This window comes from Trachurus trachurus (assembly GCF_905171665.1).
Source record: "Trachurus trachurus genome assembly, chromosome: 14".
NCBI classification, from domain to species: Eukaryota; Metazoa; Chordata; class Actinopteri; order Carangiformes; family Carangidae; genus Trachurus; species Trachurus trachurus.
The window spans coordinates 13,903,067-13,922,109 of NC_139903.1; the positions used below are offsets into that span (position 1 = coordinate 13,903,067).

Below are 19,043 nucleotides of genomic sequence, written 5' to 3' on the forward strand. Positions count from 1 at the left end.
TGGTAAATTAGGGGGATTTGAGGGGGATCCACTAAAACGGGTTTGATCCACACCAGTCGAATTACAAGGGCATCGGGAGCCCAGCATGTCTGACACACTAGGCTTCTTCTCAAATGCTTTTCATGTCAAGGGCCCCAGGCTACCAGAACCTGATCGATAATGTTGTCCCAGAGATTTTTTTTTTTTTTACTAGTCGTGAATTGGTGTTGACTTGTTTGCCTGTCAATGATGTAGGTGTACAGGCAATAATGATACGAGTGTGGAACACAATCATAGCAATCATTGTAATAGGTCTGTAATTGGGATCAAGTCAGTTTAAATGGGAATTAAAAATGTTTGGGTCCTGTAAACCCCCAGAAGGACACCCAGGTCTTTTGACCCAGACCCCCACTGTGATGCACAAACATCTGCCTGCTGCAACATTGCCCAATGGTATGATATGATAGGCTGTAAAACATTTTTATTTTTGAACATTTATACACTCAGTTGCTGAGTTATTGCAGGCATTTAATTGAAATATTTACCCCATGTTTTTTCCTCCCATCTCTCCTGTTGCTGGGTCTAGATTGCCTAAAAACTTGCAGTATATCAAACTTGGCTGAGTGATTGCTCACTTTTATTACATGGCCCATTTGGTGTAAGCTATAAAGCTTTTATCCACATCTGTCCCATCGCAGACCATAAGTTGGGAGAATACTCTGCAGCCCAGTTGAAGGCAGCATTCAGCTGCTTTGACTGTCTGCAGTAGCTACAATCACTAAAACAAAAATGAAATACTCTATTTAAAAAGCTACCTCAGCATTGTGCCAGTGAATAACACTAGAGGTTTGATTTGATGTCAATTAGCAAGAATATGCTGATGTATTGATGCTAATATCATGAATGCATGTGTAATTTAAAAGGAAATACCGCTCATTTTAAGAATTCATATTATCTCTTTGATCTACAGCAGCCCCAGCGGTGTCTCAGTATTTTTTATTTTTTTTACTGCCAGGGCTGCTTCCTAACCAAGTCAGACTGGTGATGCCACTGAACAGCCTGTTACTGCTAATTTGATAAGTGATAACCATTTCACAGCGAGGTTTTGGGAACATAGGATTATTGCCTCCAAATGAAAATTCAAAAGATGTATTATCAGTGTCAATTTCAAACCAGAAGATGTGCTCCATTGTATGAAAGAAAGAAAAAAAAATCAGGTTCTCTGTCTTTTCCATTTTAATGTCCTGGGAGCCGTACATCATTGTCACGTAGCAGATGGGTATGGAACAAGTCTTGTCCTTTTTTTGGCTATGGGGAAGTGTTAATTAATACGGACAAAGCTGGCTTTAGGGGCAGAGATGTACAATATTTCTACAATGAACCTCTGTGATATTTCTGTTTTAGACTGAATGTACCTGATTTGGCTCGCTGCAAAGAAAAAAAAGAAGGAAAAATGACAAACTATAATGATGTTCATAGCAGGTAATGTGCTGCATCTGTGAAACTCAGAATGGGCCGTGCCTTTATTTGTGTTTACGTTTCCTGCTAGGGTAAACAAAATGTTGCAGGGAAAGAGAAAAGCCGATGCGCCACATCTGAGGTTAATTAGTTTCTCAGATTCCGAAAGGGAGAAATCATCCCCTCGTCTTAATGTAAAAGGTTCATCAGATTGAACGAGAGCTGTTCAGCTGCAGTCTGTCACAATGCTTGAGGTATAGCGCTCGTCAATAAATTTGATTGGCTTAACAAGCTTGTTTTTGCTTTTTTTTCACCCTCGAACCAGTGAGAACCCCGTCTACTTAATGCCATCCTGGACTATAGGATATGGAGAGTGGATATAGTTTGGATTACAAAGTAGTTAATTAGAGGAAGCACAGCTCAGTTTGCTCACTGTAGTTCTCCATGGGTGAGCTTACTTTTGATACCTTATTTGACATGCAGTATGCACATCTAATTATGGGTGAATGTGTATTCGCCTGTTTACCGAAGCGTGCACACTGATGAACCTAGTTCTCACTTGTCACTGCACGAGAGGCTCTGGTGGTGAGTACACTTGGGTTCAAACAGATCATATGTTTGCAACAAGCAGTCCGATATCAACGGGGTGACTAACAGATCCAAGATCAAGGAATTCTTCCTCTTGGAAATAAGAAGTATGTAGAATCAACAGGATTTCTTTTGCTTCTGATTTGTAAACAGCCGGGGTTTTTTTTTAACGCTGTGAAGAATGAAAACAGATTTCTTCTGATCATGAAAGCTGAAAGAAAAAAAACTCTCACCTTCCACTTCACTTTCAGTGAATATCTGTTCGTATTTGCAGAAAGAAGCGAAAGATGTAGACTGCAACAAATCTCTTAAAAAGAAGCAGTGAAGAATCCCTTTCCTCTGGTATTGAACTTAAATGGTCTATTGCTGTCTATAAGGCTGCCTCAAGTCTTTCAGTTAACCTGCAATTACTCTTCTTTATGAGGAGGGTTTGGTGCTAGTGTGGTCCCATTAGACATGTTTGTTCTGCGGCTGTTCAACTCAGCCTCTGACAGGGATGCGCACACATAAGACACAAAAATATTCAGAGGATTTGGGATATTTGGATGGTTTTGAAATGAGACGATTGAATGCTGAAACATCACAATGGAAATCAGAAAAATTCCCTCTTTTTAATCCCTAATGAATACATATTTGTCTCTGCTGCTCACTTTGTTGCTTTTGCAAAAGAAAAAAGAGGTGCTTAACACCTTTTATCTTGAGATGCTTTCACAGCGTCACTCCAACATCACAGCAGATGGGGTTTTCAGATTCCTCCCATCGCCTACTCCACTGATGCACACAGAGATCAGCGTTCAGTGATTTCTAGATGTGAAGGGATGCATTTGCTCTTGTCCCGAAACGTCGTTAGCATCAAGTTGATATTAAGCTGATATAAAGATGTTTTTTTTTTTTTTTTTTCTCGATCAAACTTGTTTATTGATGATCCTTGTTCCTGTCGTCTTGTCCTCAGATCTGTGTGCCCTGCAATGAAAAGTGGAGGCGGTACATACCTGGCTGAGGTGCATTCGGATTTGATAACCATCGGAGTCAAAGGCGCAGTGAGTGATGTCTGTTTGACAGGGTCCGTGCAGCAGGACTGAACAGACACAACAGTGTGCATTTGTGTTGTGCAAAGGGCACTGTCTTGCCCAGACCATGTGGCTGGCTACATTTAGAGACCATCTGTTGCCTGCACACCTGCTACATCAGCAAGGGACTGTAACCATCACCCACTGTGCTCTTCTTTGGTGGATATTATGTTCCTGCTGGTCGTTCACCAAGGCAACCAGCCAGAAATTCTACCCGACCGTCACCACCCAATTTGGGAAACTGCGAGGCCTCAGGGTGCCCGTGCCCATCGAGGTGCTCAGGCCCGTTGATCAGTATCTAGGGGTCCCCTACGCCGCCCCGCCGGTGGGCGAGAAGCGTTTCATGCCCCCAGACCAGCCCTCCTCTTGGTCAGGTATCAAGAATGCTACCCACTTCATGCCTGTGTGCCCTCAGAACATCCACAACACCGTGCCAGAGATCATGATGCCCATATGGTTCACCTATAACCTGGACACAGTAGCCACATACATTCAGGATCAGAGCGAGGACTGTTTATATCTAAACATCTACGCTCCGACAGAGGATGGTGAGTTGGTGTGGTAAAAAAAAAAAAAAAAAAAAAAAAAAAAAAGACAGCAATGACTTTCCACGTCCATCGATCACCGTTCTCGTGGCCCTATGATGTCGTCCTGTGATCATCATATAGCATGTGTGTGTGACCACCGCTCATGTCATTGCTGCCGCCAAGGGCTGATTTACCATCCAAAGCAATGTAACCCACGTGTTGCAATCATGTTACATTTTAAACAACAATCACAGTTAGCAGTAATGTATTCATATTTTGTCAATCAATGCAAATGAAGCCTCTGAAGGTGTACAAATACACATAGGGAGGTGTTAAGTAAACACCAATGTACTAGAGTAAGTGCTCGCTGTCTCACTAATAGACATCCAGTGAGATATTGCTGAGGTAAGGTGTTGTTTAAGTATTGGTCCGACTAAACTAAGCAATAATTTTCAGCTGTTAAAACGATGAGCCCAGCAGTATTTGGCTGTCAGCACACAACATCAAAAGTAAACATGAAGAATTACTCAGGAGATCAAGTGAAGCTAGCTTTCCATGTTTGTTAAAAATTACAATTTCTGTATTTTTTTTTTCATTACCAAATCACTGCTTTGTTCAGACAGTGTGTCTGCTGGGGGCCAATTAGTGAAGTATAAGAGTCAAGTGTCTATTGCTGGGTGAATCCTTTCCTATTTTTATATCTATCTAATAGATCTGTGAGAAGAACCAGCGAGGGAATATTCTGTGTGCCGGTGGTGAACGTGTAGATTAGCTCAACAATGTCATACCACAACAGCACGTTCTCTAGTCTGGTGATGACAAACAGCTTTCTCTAGTTCAGGTTACCTCAGCACGCCGATTGAACATGGTCCCTGAGAATATATTGTCGCCCTCTCAGGCATTCAGTGTAACACAAAACACTGCATTCACAGTTTAACCGTGTTCAGCTTCAGTGTGTGTAACGCGCCACACTTTGACTGGTTTTTCTATGGTAGCGTAGCAACAACAGATAAACAGCCTGTTTGAGAGGAAGCTGTCCAAAATGGTGCAGCCCACGTTTCATAAAGCCCGTGGTCTGAGTGCTGCCTAAAATCCGCGTCACCCGGCACACAAACAGGTTAATGAAATTTCACATTTGCATTCATATTTGGAAGGACATAAACAAACCCGTTGGTTCTACGCATTTTTGTCACTGTTTCAGTGTGAAACGTGTCCCGTCCGTTTTCATTTATCTTCTGTCAAATTAAAGAGATGACGTTCAGACGTTTCTGAAATCCCAACTATTTAATATTTATTTTTGGGGCCTGATGCCTCATCTGGTCTGAGTTTATTGATTATTCATTAATAGATACATACATCTCCTATCTTCAGTAATTAACCTGCCGTTATTTACCTGAAGAATCAATGAGACATCTCTGTGCAGATATATATTTGTCCAGGGAAATAAGATTAACCAAGTCCAGTCAAAGCTAAAGCAGTTGCGTCAATATAATGATACAAATAATTAACCATTCAAAGGTGACTGTGTGTGCATATTCAAATACACAATGAGCCATCTTCTACAAATATAACAAGATTTTTTTTTAACTTGATCAAAAGAGGATACAGCACTACTCTAACTCTTCATAATAATGTTTAATTGTGTCATACATCACTAAAGATTTTACATAATGTCATCTACATCTCGTCCAAAAGCAACTACAGGGAACAGTGTAACATACTGCATGTAAATCTTCTTTTTTCTATTACTTTATGGATCCTGTCTCTCCTGATCGAACCGTGCATTTAATAAGAAGCACACTCAACAATGCTATTTTGAATTCTGTAATTCTTTTTTTTTTTTTTTTTTTTTCGTATCTGAATCCCAGGGAGCCAACACAAGAAAAAGGGGGCGGCTTTCTCACATGCTGAGACTCATATATCTGAAGGTATTTTTAAGAGCACAAAGTCTTGCTGCATGGATTCTTTTAGTTTGCCTTTGGATGAAGATTTTTTACAATTAAACAATTACTGTTCTTTTATTTTTTATTTTTTACATTCTTGAGGAACCACGTGGGAGCTCTTTTGCTTTGAGTACAAAAAAATGTTCTTATCTGATTTCTGATTACATAAGTTAGCTGTTACTGCACCTCATGTCCTGAATTGAGCTATGTTGCAATTCTTTCAGTAAGTACTACATCTTTGCTGCCTCGCACATTGATTCAGAGCTTGCATTATCTACTCATCTGTCTTTTAGTCCCTTTTAAAGCCAGTCATTAAGTCTGTGTAACAGATTGGTCTGAAAACATAGATTTTCCATTTCTATTGGAAAAAATGAGGCAGTTCTGTTTTGGGTCATAGTGGTAGATAACAAGAACTGGGTTAGTTACTTTTCAGTTCAGATCTACAAATATAAAGCTTGTTTTTTTATGCTTGTGCATGCATATTATATGTTGAACAGTAAAAGGTATTGCAGAATTTTCTCCTCTGAGATCAAGCCTCAAGTCAGATCAATAAGTGTTTTTCCCTTTTTCTCTCTAATGCAAAGAATCTCAGATACGGTAGGGAGCACAAGTACACTTGCTTGAGCCTTAAAAATGCACTCTAAAACTGTTGTTAATTATATTCAGCCATTTTATTCATACGCTGTTGTCAGAGTGTATTTACCATACATTTTCTGAATGTCATTACAGCTTCCCAACCACAGGCCTACCACTGCTTCTAAGCATCCTTTCTGAGCAGTCTTTACCCATACCTCATACTGAACAGTTGGGATCTAAAGTTTTAGAAACAGTGCTCCATGAATTTTCCATTTCATTACTGTCGCCTCTGCAGTTGTTTGCTCAGCTTGTGTGTGTGTGTTGATATTGCAGATATAAGGGACTCAGAAGCCCGACCTGTGATGGTCTACATCCATGGAGGCTCCTATATGGAGGGCACGGGGAACATGATGGATGGCAGCGTGCTGGCCAGTTATGGGAATGTTGTCGTCGTCACGCTCAACTACAGAATTGGAATATTAGGTGATTGCAACGTCGCTGTGCGGTAACTCTTTCAATAATAGGGTGTTTATCCCTGCTGGATCTGAGAGATTAAACTGCAATAATGGTAATTAATTCCCACTTAGGCTGCTTTTATGAACCTATAAAAATGAAGCAGACATATGATTGAAAATTGTGAAACAGTACGGGAAAATATAGATAAACACGACCCTGGTAGCATGGCATAGCTTGATTTGCATACAAATGTTGTCCTCAGAGGGAAAGCGAGGTAAATACCTATCATGCCTTGTCCTTGTTGCATACAAGCTGTTCTATACACATTCTGAAAATGCGATCTATCTTCCGTTAGATGGATTTATCTGATCTGTACAAGATTATCAGCCTCATCCATTCTCGAAAGAAAAAGATGATTTGAATACAGTAAGGAGTGGGTGCAGCATTCACAAGTATTCACAAAGTCAAAGGTTGTTCATTTCTCAGTGTTTATCATTCCAAACGCCATGTTGTTTAGATGAGACTAGACAAGGCAATAAGTAATAGCATCAAATGTAAGAGCACTAGTGACCTCTGTGTGGTTTTATGTAATTAATTTAAAGAAATAAGCCCAGGTGAAAGATTTATTTCTTTATCCATGCTGAATGTTATGAAGTCAGTTTTGCGGGGAGAGCATTCAGATTTGATGAGCAGAGCCCTGTTCACGTCCTGAGGGAAACTGCGGCTTGGAGACTATCACAGGGAGTTGAGTAAAGTAGTCAAGACACTGTGGGAGAGAGCAAAGGCATATTCGCACCTGGGGGGGAAACGGTGTCAGTTTATTCAGATGCCCTGCTGGGCTACAGCTTTAGATCAAAGCTGTGACATACACTGAAGATCTCTATTTCAGTACTGGCTCTGTTGTCTCCATGTATATTTCAGGCTTCCTCAGTACCGGTGACCAGGCAGCAAAAGGAAACTATGGCCTCCTGGATCAGATTCAAGCTCTCCGCTGGATCAGTAAGAACATCGGTTACTTCGGCGGAGACCCGGGCCGCATCACAGTATTTGGATCTGGGATCGGTGCATCCTGTGTCAGCCTGCTAACGCTGTCCCACCACTCAGAGGGTAAAAACTTATCGCTGACATCTGTAATTAATGCAATTAGTTACTGATACACAGGAAAATACAGCAACATAAAAGCAACGTTAAGATCCACAGACTTTGACATGCTTTTTTTTTTGCCTCAGTCTAATTAATATCTTATCTTGAATGTGTCAGTGTTACTTTTCAAACAATCTTTTTTAATCATCCAGGAATGTCACTCTCATCCTGGAATGTTGTTTCAAGTGCAGCTCTAAATGGTCTTTCCAAGAGATGAAGTGTTATGATATGGGAATGGGGTAAAGGGGATATTCGTTAAGTAAGTGATTGCTTTTGTTCCCCTCTGCTCAGTCTAATCAGCCTAAAAGCTTTGCCTCTTAAAATGAGAAGCTCTTTAAAGAAGCCCACTGGCATTATAAAGTTTTCAGCATGTCATCATGTTCACCTGTTCTGTCAGTTTTTTTGACTGATGACTATGTCAATGTTTTTTTTTTTACCTGCCTACCTGCATGGCGTGGCAAAAACATCAAGATAACCATAAAATATCTAGTAAATTCACTGTAGATAACAAAGACTAGTGCAGTGTGCAAATGAAGCAGAATCAAATACTTTTTATTTTATGTAAAAAAAATAAATACAAAAAAAGAATGTTGTTTTTCCCTACAAATATGTTTGGGAAGTGCTTTATATAAAAATTGGATATTCTCTTTATCATCTATTTTCAGATTATTTTTTAATTACAACATAATTTAACTATTCATTATAAAATATCAGCAGGCAACTAGTATCCTATAACCACTGAAAAATCCAATTGGTAACATGAAAACATGGCACTTATCCAAATGCTCCTTGTAAGAATCAAACGTGTGTGTTTCAGTAGAGGTGGCCCACTGAGAATTGAACCTCTTATCTTTGTGCTATTATTGCTCTGGTCCCCCATTGATGCTGGACCGAATCACAGGAAGGGCAGAAATTGTGTGTTTTTTTTTATCAATGCCAGGGAGGCTGCGGCAACTGTCCTTTGTGAGGTTCGTATTTGATGCCCTCGCTGGGCTGTAGCGAATGCACAAAGATCTCTGGCTGTCTTTGAAGTAGACTAGCTAGCTGCTGCCCTAAAAAAAAATTGAAATAAATGACAGCAAAGGAGGGAGAAAGTGACACTGTCCTTGCGCTCTTTTTCCAGCGACTGCAATGCCTTAACCTCGGCACAGTATTTTCTGGGTTGATACATATCACTTGTCATTTTTAGTTTTAGATACAAAATCCCTGGAGACAGAGGTGACACACTGCATATAAACAATTCATCAGAGCAGCGTGTTGACTGTATCAACATTGAGGGATCAGAGTTACTGCATATTCAGCTCCCTGCACAGACCCTCCACTGCACAGTTGGCATCAGCAGTCTAAGTGTAAGCTATATGCAGCTTGTTAGACACACAGTATTAACGATTCCACAATTACAGTACGTCTGTCAGTAACTGGTGCAGAGTAGGCTAACCTGCCCCTGCACGGGAAACAATACTGCAAATTGATCATTAATTTGACACGTATTCACCCTCATCTGCATATAGCCCTGACACCACATGAAACAAATAAGAGGATCAACAGAGAAAAACAAGTTTTTTCCATCATTATAATAACAATAGATAGGATAGGACCAACATCCTATTACCAGTTCATTTCTTCTACCAGCTGCTTCACTGAGCAGCTTCTCATCAGCAAGGCTCAACTATCTGGCCTGTTCACTCTCTGCACTGCTTTATCTTCTTGGCTGCTGTGCCAAGTACATCACATGCAGGCTTGTCTGCTTTTGTCTTCCTTTTGAGCGGCAACAAACCATTGATTTTGTTGTTAATTGCAATTAGTGCAAAGTAAATCATGTATTTGCGTAAGGGAAGTTCGGAGTGCGAATAATGACTTGGTGGGGGATGAAGTACTAACCACGGTTTCTCTGGGCCTTTGTTCTTTGTCTTTTTTGTTCTGAATTTTGTGTCTCAAGGTTTGTTCCACAGAGCCATCATCCAGAGCGGATCGGCCCTGTCCAGCTGGGCTGTCAACTACCAGCCAGTGAAGTACACTCGAATGCTGGCCGAGAGGGTTGGCTGCAACGTGCTGGACACGGTGGACATGGTCTCCTGCCTGCAGAAGAAGAGCGCTAAGGAGCTGGTGGAACAAGACATCCAGGCCGCGCGCTACCGCGTGGCGTTCGGCCCGGTCATCGACGGAGACGTCATCCCAGACGACCCAGAGATCCTGATGGAGCAGGGCGAGTTCCTCAACTACGACATAATGCTGGGGGTGAACCAGGGAGAGGGACTTCGCTTTGTGGAGAACGTGATGGATCTGGAGGACGGCGTGTCCGGCAGCGACTTTGACTTTGCCGTGTCAGACTTTGTGGACAGTTTGTACGGCTACCCGGAGGGGAAGGACACACTGAGGGAGACGATTAAATTCATGTACACAGACTGGGCTGACAAGGACAACCCGGAGACCAGGAGGAAGACCCTGGTGGCGCTGTTCACCGACCACCAGTGGGTGGAGCCCTCGGTGGTGACGGCCGACCTGCACGCCCGCTACGGCTCGCCCACGTACTTCTACGCTTTCTACCACCACTGCCAGAGCCTGATGAAGCCCGTGTGGTCAGACTCGGCTCACGGAGACGAGGTGCCGTACGTGTTCGGCATCCCCATGGTGGGCCCAACTGATCTGTTCCCCTGTAACTTCTCCAAGAACGACATCATGCTCAGCGCTGTGGTTATGACTTACTGGACCAACTTTGCCAAGAGTGGGTGAGTAACAGCAAAACGCAAAGCACATGTTAAGATGATTAGTGTCTTATTCGCACATACATGTACTTACCACGCTTATCTCATGCAGCATCTCATTTTGCATTCTGCTCTTGTCTCGGAGATGGTCATAGTGTGGGGGTTTAACATAACTGGCCTTAGTCGCACAGAACTGATTTGTGTTGAGATGTTAAACTTCTGTCTACATTTACCCTTCTTTTATCACCCTGATTAAAGGACTGTAGGATTCAGCCTTAAGTAGTTCCTCCTAATTAAGTGCAGCCTGAACTCCCACTGCCACGTCTTCTTGCCCTTTTTCCTTTTTTTTATCTTTGTTAGTTCACAGGAAGTTGCTCATGAAAAGTGGTGCTCCAGCTTTTGTCAGTTAATATTATTCCTTATCCAACATCAAACATCTATAAATTGTCATATCTAACACTGTGTTATATGTGTTTCCACTCGCTCTATCTGATTTGACAATCCCGTAGCTTCATTTTGACAAAAATGAATGAATGAAATGAATGGTGCTAAAAAAAAGAACAGGTTGTGCTCCACTGTTTAGTTACATTTACTGAGAAAACTGCAGACTACACAAAATTCTGTACAAGCAATATAATGAAAGCTGTGTCTTTTTAAATGCCAAGTTGTCTCTTTTTTTTTAAAAGAGCCAGTGTTGTGTTTAGGCTTCTGTGAAATGTGTCGTTATATGCATTTTTTATACACAAATTTTCCACCAGAGCTGAGGCTGAAAAGTGGCTGTCTCTCAAATTTTCATCCCTTTTGGCAGAGTCCCTAAAGGTGATGGATCTTAAAATTTACAGCTTAATTCACATAAATGTTTAAGCGGTTCCTCCCTGTTTAACAAAAAGGTTACGTTAAAGAGAAGCTATGAAGACACAGTTAAGATGTACCCCATAAACCTTACCTGACTTTATTGTGAATACGTTTGGTACAAATAAAGAACACAGGAATGTAAATCATGTATATACTGTATACATTTCACTGTGGAGATTTTTTTTTTCTTCTGGCTGCATCTATTTTAAGCAAAATCTTCTATGTACCCAACGATAGGTTTCTTTTATGTACATCATGTGATGTATGCATCTCGGATGATAATCAGAAGCAGTGACATTTTAAAGAAATGAAAGGAGGCTTTTCCAGCTTAATCGCATTTTCCAGTTTTTAGCAAATGAGAGTTTATTATTCAGGACAAGCTGTAGTCTGAAGTTGACCTGAAATCACTCTAACTCTGACTCAGACCTGAAAAAAAAAACATCATTTTGAAAAGTAACAGCATCAGATTAAAACTCCACAGCTCTCCATCTGAAACCTTGTGCTATGTATAGGCTACATATGTCACCAATACATAAAAGTAATTACACTGTATTGGACAACCCCATTGTGACCCTACTGGAGTCTTTGTGTATCCTGAATGCACGGCTGCAATAACTCTTTGTTCGCGATGACCCTGGCGGTAGGAGACCCAGCGCAGGTCACTGTAGGCTGCTGTGTAGTGTCAGAGTGTAGAAATGAGGGAATGCTGAGCCCTTGAGGACAGATGGTGATATTACATTGTGTTGACCTCCACATTTGCCCTTATATCCTTCTGTTTCCATATTGTATTTGGAATGGCTAAATTGTATTTACACTGTAGCTGGACTAAGAGCTGTTTTCTCATAGAAACATATGGAAAACATAAGGAAAATCTGAATGTCCAGCTAACTAATGTTCAGCGCGGTGAAATCTGTTTCACTGTGTGGGGAACAGTGAAAAAATGCAGGAACAACGTTATGTTTATCTTCCACATCCATAAATCGATAAGGTCATGTCATCGCAACATGGTTTTTCACGAAGTTAGTATATAGTTATTAGGGGTGGGAATCTTTTACTATCTCACAATTCGATTCGATTCTGATTTTTGGGGCTACGATTTGATTCAAAATTGATTTTTTTGAATCCAAACGATTTGATTCATAATGATTCCTGCTTCAGTCTATCGGTGTGCAAAGGATCCTCATGATCTACTCCAGTCTGCTTTGCAAGACAGAATGACTAAAGTGTCTTTTTCACATTTATTGAGTTTTAAACATTTATCCATGCTTAGATGGCATTGTTGAAACTGTTGCATAAAAGCAATATCAGATATTGCTTAAGTAACAAAATTAAAAGTACCTCCTTATTTAAAAAAAAATAGTGCAGTTAAACATGCTGCCTTTTAAATTCTATGGAAATGGAGGCCGACAGCCAACAGATTTGTTTCATTTTTTTATTTTTTTAAATCGATTTTGGGACATTTTATATCGATTCGGAATCGTATTAAATGAGAATTGCAATTCTTATGTGAATCGATTTTTTGGCACACCTCTATTAGTTATCAACAACCAGTAAATCAAAGTTTTGTTCCAGTGCAGTTATCTTTTATGACCCCAGTTTTATATGATGTCTCCATAGGGACCCTAACAAGCCAGTGCCGCAGGACACCAAGTTCATCCACACCAAGGCCAACCGCTTCGAGGAGGTGGCCTGGTCCAAGTACGACCCCTACGACCAGCTGTACCTGCACATCGGCCTGAAGCCTCGTATCCGCGACCACTACCGCGCTACCAAGGTGGCCTTCTGGAAACACCTGGTGCCGCATCTCTACAACCTCCACGACATGTTCCATTACTCCTCCACCACCACCAAGGTCACCCCGCTGGATCCCACCCAGTCCAACGGCAAACGGTCCGGCAGCACCGGGCGTCCTCCCGTGTCCACCGCTCACAGCGACGGCGACGGGGGCAGAGAAATGGGTCCTCTGATCATGCCGAACCCCAGAGATTACTCCACGGAGCTCAGCGTCACCATCGCCGTGGGGGCGTCGTTGCTCTTCCTCAACGTCCTGGCCTTCGCCGCTCTGTACTACCGCAAGGACAAGCGCAGCCGGCAGGACACGTCCCAGCAGCCCAGTCCCCAGCGCGACAGCAAAGGCAACAGCGTGAGCCACACCACCACCGTGGACGAGACGCTGTCGTCCCAGCAGAGGAACCAGTGCGAGGCCCTTCACAATCCCCTTCACGTCTCGCCCAGCTTGGACTACTCGCTCACCCAGCGCCGCTCTCCCGACGACATCCCTCTGATGACCCCCAACAACATCACCATGATCCCCAACTCACTGATGGGCCTGTCCAACATGAGTCCGTACAGCACCTTCCCGGCCGGTTACAGCTCCGCAGGCCTGCCCAGCACCCACTCCACCACACGGGTATAGCCTGAGAGGAGACGGAGATTAGAAATGTGACATACGTAAAACATGGAAATGTAAAGCTGTATTTAGGATGTGTAGGTAAAATAGGATTGAATATGTATGTTCTGTCTTTTCCAAAGGTGTACAACCGCCAACATCCTGCCTTTTGCTCTCTCATAATAGGAAGTCTAACTGCAGAGTCATTTTATAATACTCATTTTAGAAGGCTGTTAAAAAGAAAAAAGAAAAAAAAGTGCATTTCATTTTCCACTTTGGCTTTTTTGGAACTTTACCTAGCAAGAACTTAATATAATGTTTATACAGTTGGATTTGTATGGGAAGCTTTTTCTTACTCTGTGATATCTATTTTGATCTCGTGGAAAAAAGTGACATTACAACTCGTGGTGGACAGAGATGAGATCTGGGAAAAGCCGAAAGCAGTATTATTATTACTATTATCAAGCTATTTTATACATATTTCTCATGGTACATTGCTTATTATGAAAATGTATTTTTACTGTAATTACTTTAAAATGCCTTGTAACTCGCTCACATAAGAAATTACTGTGGAATCATAACAACAGTGGATTTGAAATCTTACATGAATACTGGTCACACATGTGGTGAAAATGTCCAAAATATTTCTACCTGGTAGTGCAAAATATAGCACCCATGTGTATGTGTGTGTGTGTGTGCGGGTGGGTGGGTGGGTGCGTGTGTGGGTGTGTGTGTGGGTGAGAAGTACGCTACAAAAATGTAAATTAGGCAATGTTTAAAATTAACAATTCAGTTTTGCATATGTAGTGTTGTGTAATCTATTGTAGTCTATTTGAGTATCCTTGCTATTTTTTCTTTCTTTCATGTGTCCATAATTTTTGCTTATTACATTGTAGGACTATAACTAATGCTTCACTTTCAAAAGAGAAACGCTTAAGATGTGTTTTCCTACTCTAACCAACTCATGGTTCTTACGGCTTGGCTTGTTTGTACAGAATAAACTTAGACCAACATTTTATTTGTCGTTTGTTTATGAATACTGTAAGGTCTTCAGAAAGATAACTGTAATTACATTGTAACTGTATGTATACCAACTCAGTTATTCACATTTAAAAAGGAGTTTCATGAAACATACAGATTGTGGTTTGGACCCCGTGCATACCAAGTTATATCCAGGGGTCATCCTTTACTGAATGGACACGATGGACATCAAGCTTTAAGATTTGATTCCTTTGAAACTATCATAATGTTGTTTAATCTAAATGAGACAACTATTAAAAGATTTTTCGAACTAAAGATGAGTCTTGTCAAAAGGTCAGATATGTCCCTTCCTTCATATGGATAATACAGGAATAATAAGTGTCTGTAATGTGTTGTCAGAAGTCTACAGTTGCACGAGAGAATCATTATTATGTGAGATGTTTCAGCTACATGGAAAAATTTGAGAAAGTTTTGCAGATATTTTGTGGCTTTAGAAGAAGTGGCACCTCTTTTGAATTGGTTGGGACTGACGACCTGGTCTGAAAATGACAAAAATTGAAAAAGGTGAGCACACCAGAATAACCTGCTCCTCATCTCCGCTCGAGGTTACATTAGCCATTACTACCATAACACATTGGATTGTTGAGCCAAACTGACTGTGGTCATGTTTTTTTTTTTTTAAGATAATTTCTCTGGCTCTGCTGTGTCAGTTTTGCTAAGTCAAGCATGAGACCAGCAATGACTGTGATAATTGATTGGTGGAGTGCTGGAATGGGTTTATTTTGGAAAGGAAATGGAGCTGGGTCAGGTTTAGGTTAGCATTGCCATTAAAGGAGCCAATTCTAAGTTCTGCTATATATCCAATGTTAGCATTAATGGCTGTTTACTTGAATAAATTAAAGGCATGGTTTGATAGAAATGAGTTGAACTGAACTTAAATAAAACCAAATGTATGATATTTGCTAAGCAGAAAAAAGGCACACAAGTGCAAATCAAAATAGATAACATCATTATTGATAGATTATGAAACAACATTTCTGGGTATCAGACCACAAAATCAGCTGGAAGCTTCAAATAAGCCGTATTCAATCAAAGAGATCAACAACTATTGCTATTATGGGGAAATCAAGACTGATATTGGATTATAAATCACAGTACATCCTCTACTGCTCATTGGTTTTACCATACCTTAGTTACTGTGTGGCGATACGGGCCAACACTTAGAAAAGCAATTTACAGTCGTTATTCATTTGACAAAAAAGAGCCATTAGGATTATGCATAATGTGGGGAACAGGGAACACAAAAGACACATTGTTTTTGAAGTCGCAAACATTGGAATTCAGGGATTTAGTTAAATAACTCAAATCATGTTTAAAGCTAGAAATAATTTACTTCTGGGCAACATTCAAAAAAGGTTGTGTGACAGGGGCGGTGGGGATTTTAGAGAAAAATAAAACTTCAAAAAGCATTGTGTTCGAACAACAATGAAGAGTTTGTGTATTTGAGTTGGTGGGGTGGATTTATGGAGGAGTCCCTATCAACACATTCAGCTGGATATAGCTCAGTGGATAATGGCACTGACTCTGGATTGGGAGGCTGTGGGTTTGAGAATATTTGCCTGGGTCGACAAGATCTGCAGAGGAAGAGCTTTCTTTCTTATAATGAATAGTTGGTTGCAGAACATTAGATTAAATAACATTATAAGCTTTATTATCATCATATTAAAGTGCACATCAACATGAAGAAATTTAAGGTGCTATTCCAGGTCAGTACAATAAAAAAAACACACAACTATAAAAATGAACTGAGTAAGTAAAGTAAGTTTTAAAACCTACATGCAAATCAGCCCCAACACTTATACAAGAGCACCAACCCAGGGAAGAGATGTGTGCGTGGTCTGTAATTGCATAATGACGTCATTGCTTTTTGCTGTTGTGTGTGTCCTCAGTCTGTAATTGGAAGTGAAAAACATCTCAATTGGATTTTATTAGCAGGTTTAAAAACAAAATTAAAAACCTAATATTTTGTTGGAAATGGGGTGTTTTATTACATTTCCCCATTTTGTAGCCACAGTGTGGCAATCACACACAAATGTGCATGTGACACTGGTGAACAACATCCACCAGAAATGACTGCATGGTGTAGTGAGAGTGACTTGAACCCTGCTGAATTTCTCTGTCTTTTATAGTTTGACTCATTGTTTTATGTTTACCCACCTCCAGCAACACCACAGTCCTCTCTCTCCATCTTCCCTTATAATAATATTCCTCTGCTGCACAGATCCTCCTGCAGGTTGGTTATCTATTAGTTATCTGTGGCAGGTTGCTGATTTCCAGGTTTCAAACACGCAGCCAACAGAGTCTGAGATTATCATGAAAGACAATCAACACACACAAGCAAGTAAACACCCGGTTGGAGAAGAGCTCAATACTTACTTAATCATGCGGTAAAACAAATAATTCAAGCATTCACCACAGGAGATCATTGCCACTGGATTCAACTCTGACAGGGTCTGACGTGTTTTTGTCCTCCAAGTGCTTGTTTGTTTGTTAGTTTGTTTGATGGCTGTTTGTTCTTTTACCACAAGATAACATAACACATTATCATAACAGAGATAGGAGATGGTGCAAATATTTTTACAGGGCTCCCTTCCCCCCTTGTATCAACACACACATATTACCACGTTTATTGCGTAAATATTAGCCAGTGTATCGACCACACAGCAAACAATTAACAAAACGACTCATGCACACATCACTGTGCTGTATCACATACACATCCTGCAGACAAAGTCACATGCAGTGCATTAACACGCTGCTGACGATGATGATACAGGTACCTCTTTGTATCGATTATGGAAAATACACTTTGATATATGCATCTTGACAGCAACTGCAACTTAGCTGAAAGCCGGTAGAATAATGTGTGATCACTTCATGCATTATCTAATGACTCTGAGGCAGCCTTATTGAGCAATACCCAATAATTCATCATCCGAGCTGCTCACATCCCTGACCACCATCTGCATCTCTTTTTTAGAAATGTCGTTTATTTATAAATTGTCTTTCCATGTCACTCAAGCAAGCGAGACTCTTAAACTCGTCCTCCTGCCTCGTCCTGATCTTTGATCGTCAACTGTATTCCTTCTTCACATCTCACAAGCAAAGCTGACAGCCATTATACACATTCGCACAGTACAGAGGTTAATTAATGCGTCTCGTCTCTTTCTCTCTCCCTCTCCCTCGCTCTCATAGTTTTCTCAGAGATTTCAAAGGCATCATTCCTCTGCACTCTTCACTTTCAGCCTAACAAAGCCAGCGTCATTAATCCTTTCTACATACTAATTACCTGATCTGTTGTTACTCAGGGTAGCTCAGGCGAAACTGGAAACTCAAACCAAACAATTTATAAATCCACACATTTTTCTAACCCACAATCTAAAATGGAATTCATTTATGCTCAACAATAGATCGCCCCTCAAATGTCATCATGTTTGACAGGACCTGAATAAGCCCAGTTGGTAAAGTGGCAGTGTTTCTGTTGCTCTTAAAATGAACTCTGGGTTTGTGATGGAGCCTTACAAAATGTATAGTCCATTACAAATATTGTTAGTACATAATGACATTATTATTAATGTGTCTGTGTATGTTGTTTGTCATGGGTGTAAAATTGTAAGCTAAAATAGGATGAGGGCTTCTCCAAAAAAAAAAAAAGTGGTGTTTTCTCCGGCTCCACACTGGCTCCTTTGTGCTGAACCCAGCTTTGACATCAACTGGGTCAAACTTGAGGGAGGGAGGGAAGGAGGGCAGCAGCTGGACCCGACCGTCAATGTCACCCTTGTTAGTCAACTTCATCAATGTCAGTCATTGGCGCTCCGATTTATTTCACTCTTTTGTCTGTGCATACCTCTTATCTGTGTGCGCATCTCAGGATGCTGCTGCAGGGACCCTCGGAGATGTTTATTGTGTCATGCTGACATGTAACGTGTGTTTGCAGCTGAACAACACCTGCGTGTTGATGATAAACTATTGAATCTTAATATAACACTTGTGCTCCCTTCAAATGAACATGCACAACAATCTAAGCACTCTGGGGTGAAAAATATAAATAACTTTAGCTATGTGAGTTAATAAGCACTAGAAAAAGTGAAAAAGTGAAAGAAAACATACTTTCATCATGAAGAATGAAGCGAAAATTGTTTCAAATACGCCAAAGTGTATAAATTATTCAAAATAGGGCCTACTATGTGGTTTATATGTTATATGCATTTCATTCACCCTCACTAAATTGTACAAATATTTGAATGTAATCAAAAGTATCAGCCAGAAGAGCTCAACTACATTAAATAGCACCAAATACCAATAAAAAAGTT

General features: G+C 40.7%; 1 protein-coding gene across 6 annotated transcripts; it reads left to right on the forward strand.

Moving 5' to 3' along the window:
- Positions 1-3,162: 3,162 nt before the first annotated feature.
- On the forward strand, positions 3,163-13,716 carry nlgn3b (neuroligin 3b; the record flags this gene model as incomplete). Of its 6 annotated transcripts, XM_083985917.1 has the most annotated exons (6): positions 3,163-3,643; positions 5,491-5,550; positions 6,475-6,624; positions 7,519-7,704; positions 9,680-10,469; positions 12,918-13,716. In XM_083985917.1, the coding sequence occupies 6 exons, from the start codon at positions 3,163-3,165 to the stop codon at positions 13,714-13,716; spliced, it is 2,466 nt and encodes an 821-aa protein (XP_083842043.1). The 6 variants fall into 6 exon arrangements, with proteins under 6 accessions (XP_083842043.1, XP_083842041.1, XP_083842042.1 ...); XM_083985915.1 differs by lacking the exon at positions 5,491-5,550 and having other exon boundaries at positions 3,163-3,656; positions 6,437-6,624; XM_083985916.1 differs by lacking the exon at positions 5,491-5,550 and having other exon boundaries at positions 3,163-3,653; positions 6,437-6,624.
- Positions 13,717-19,043: the final 5,327 nt, after the last annotated feature.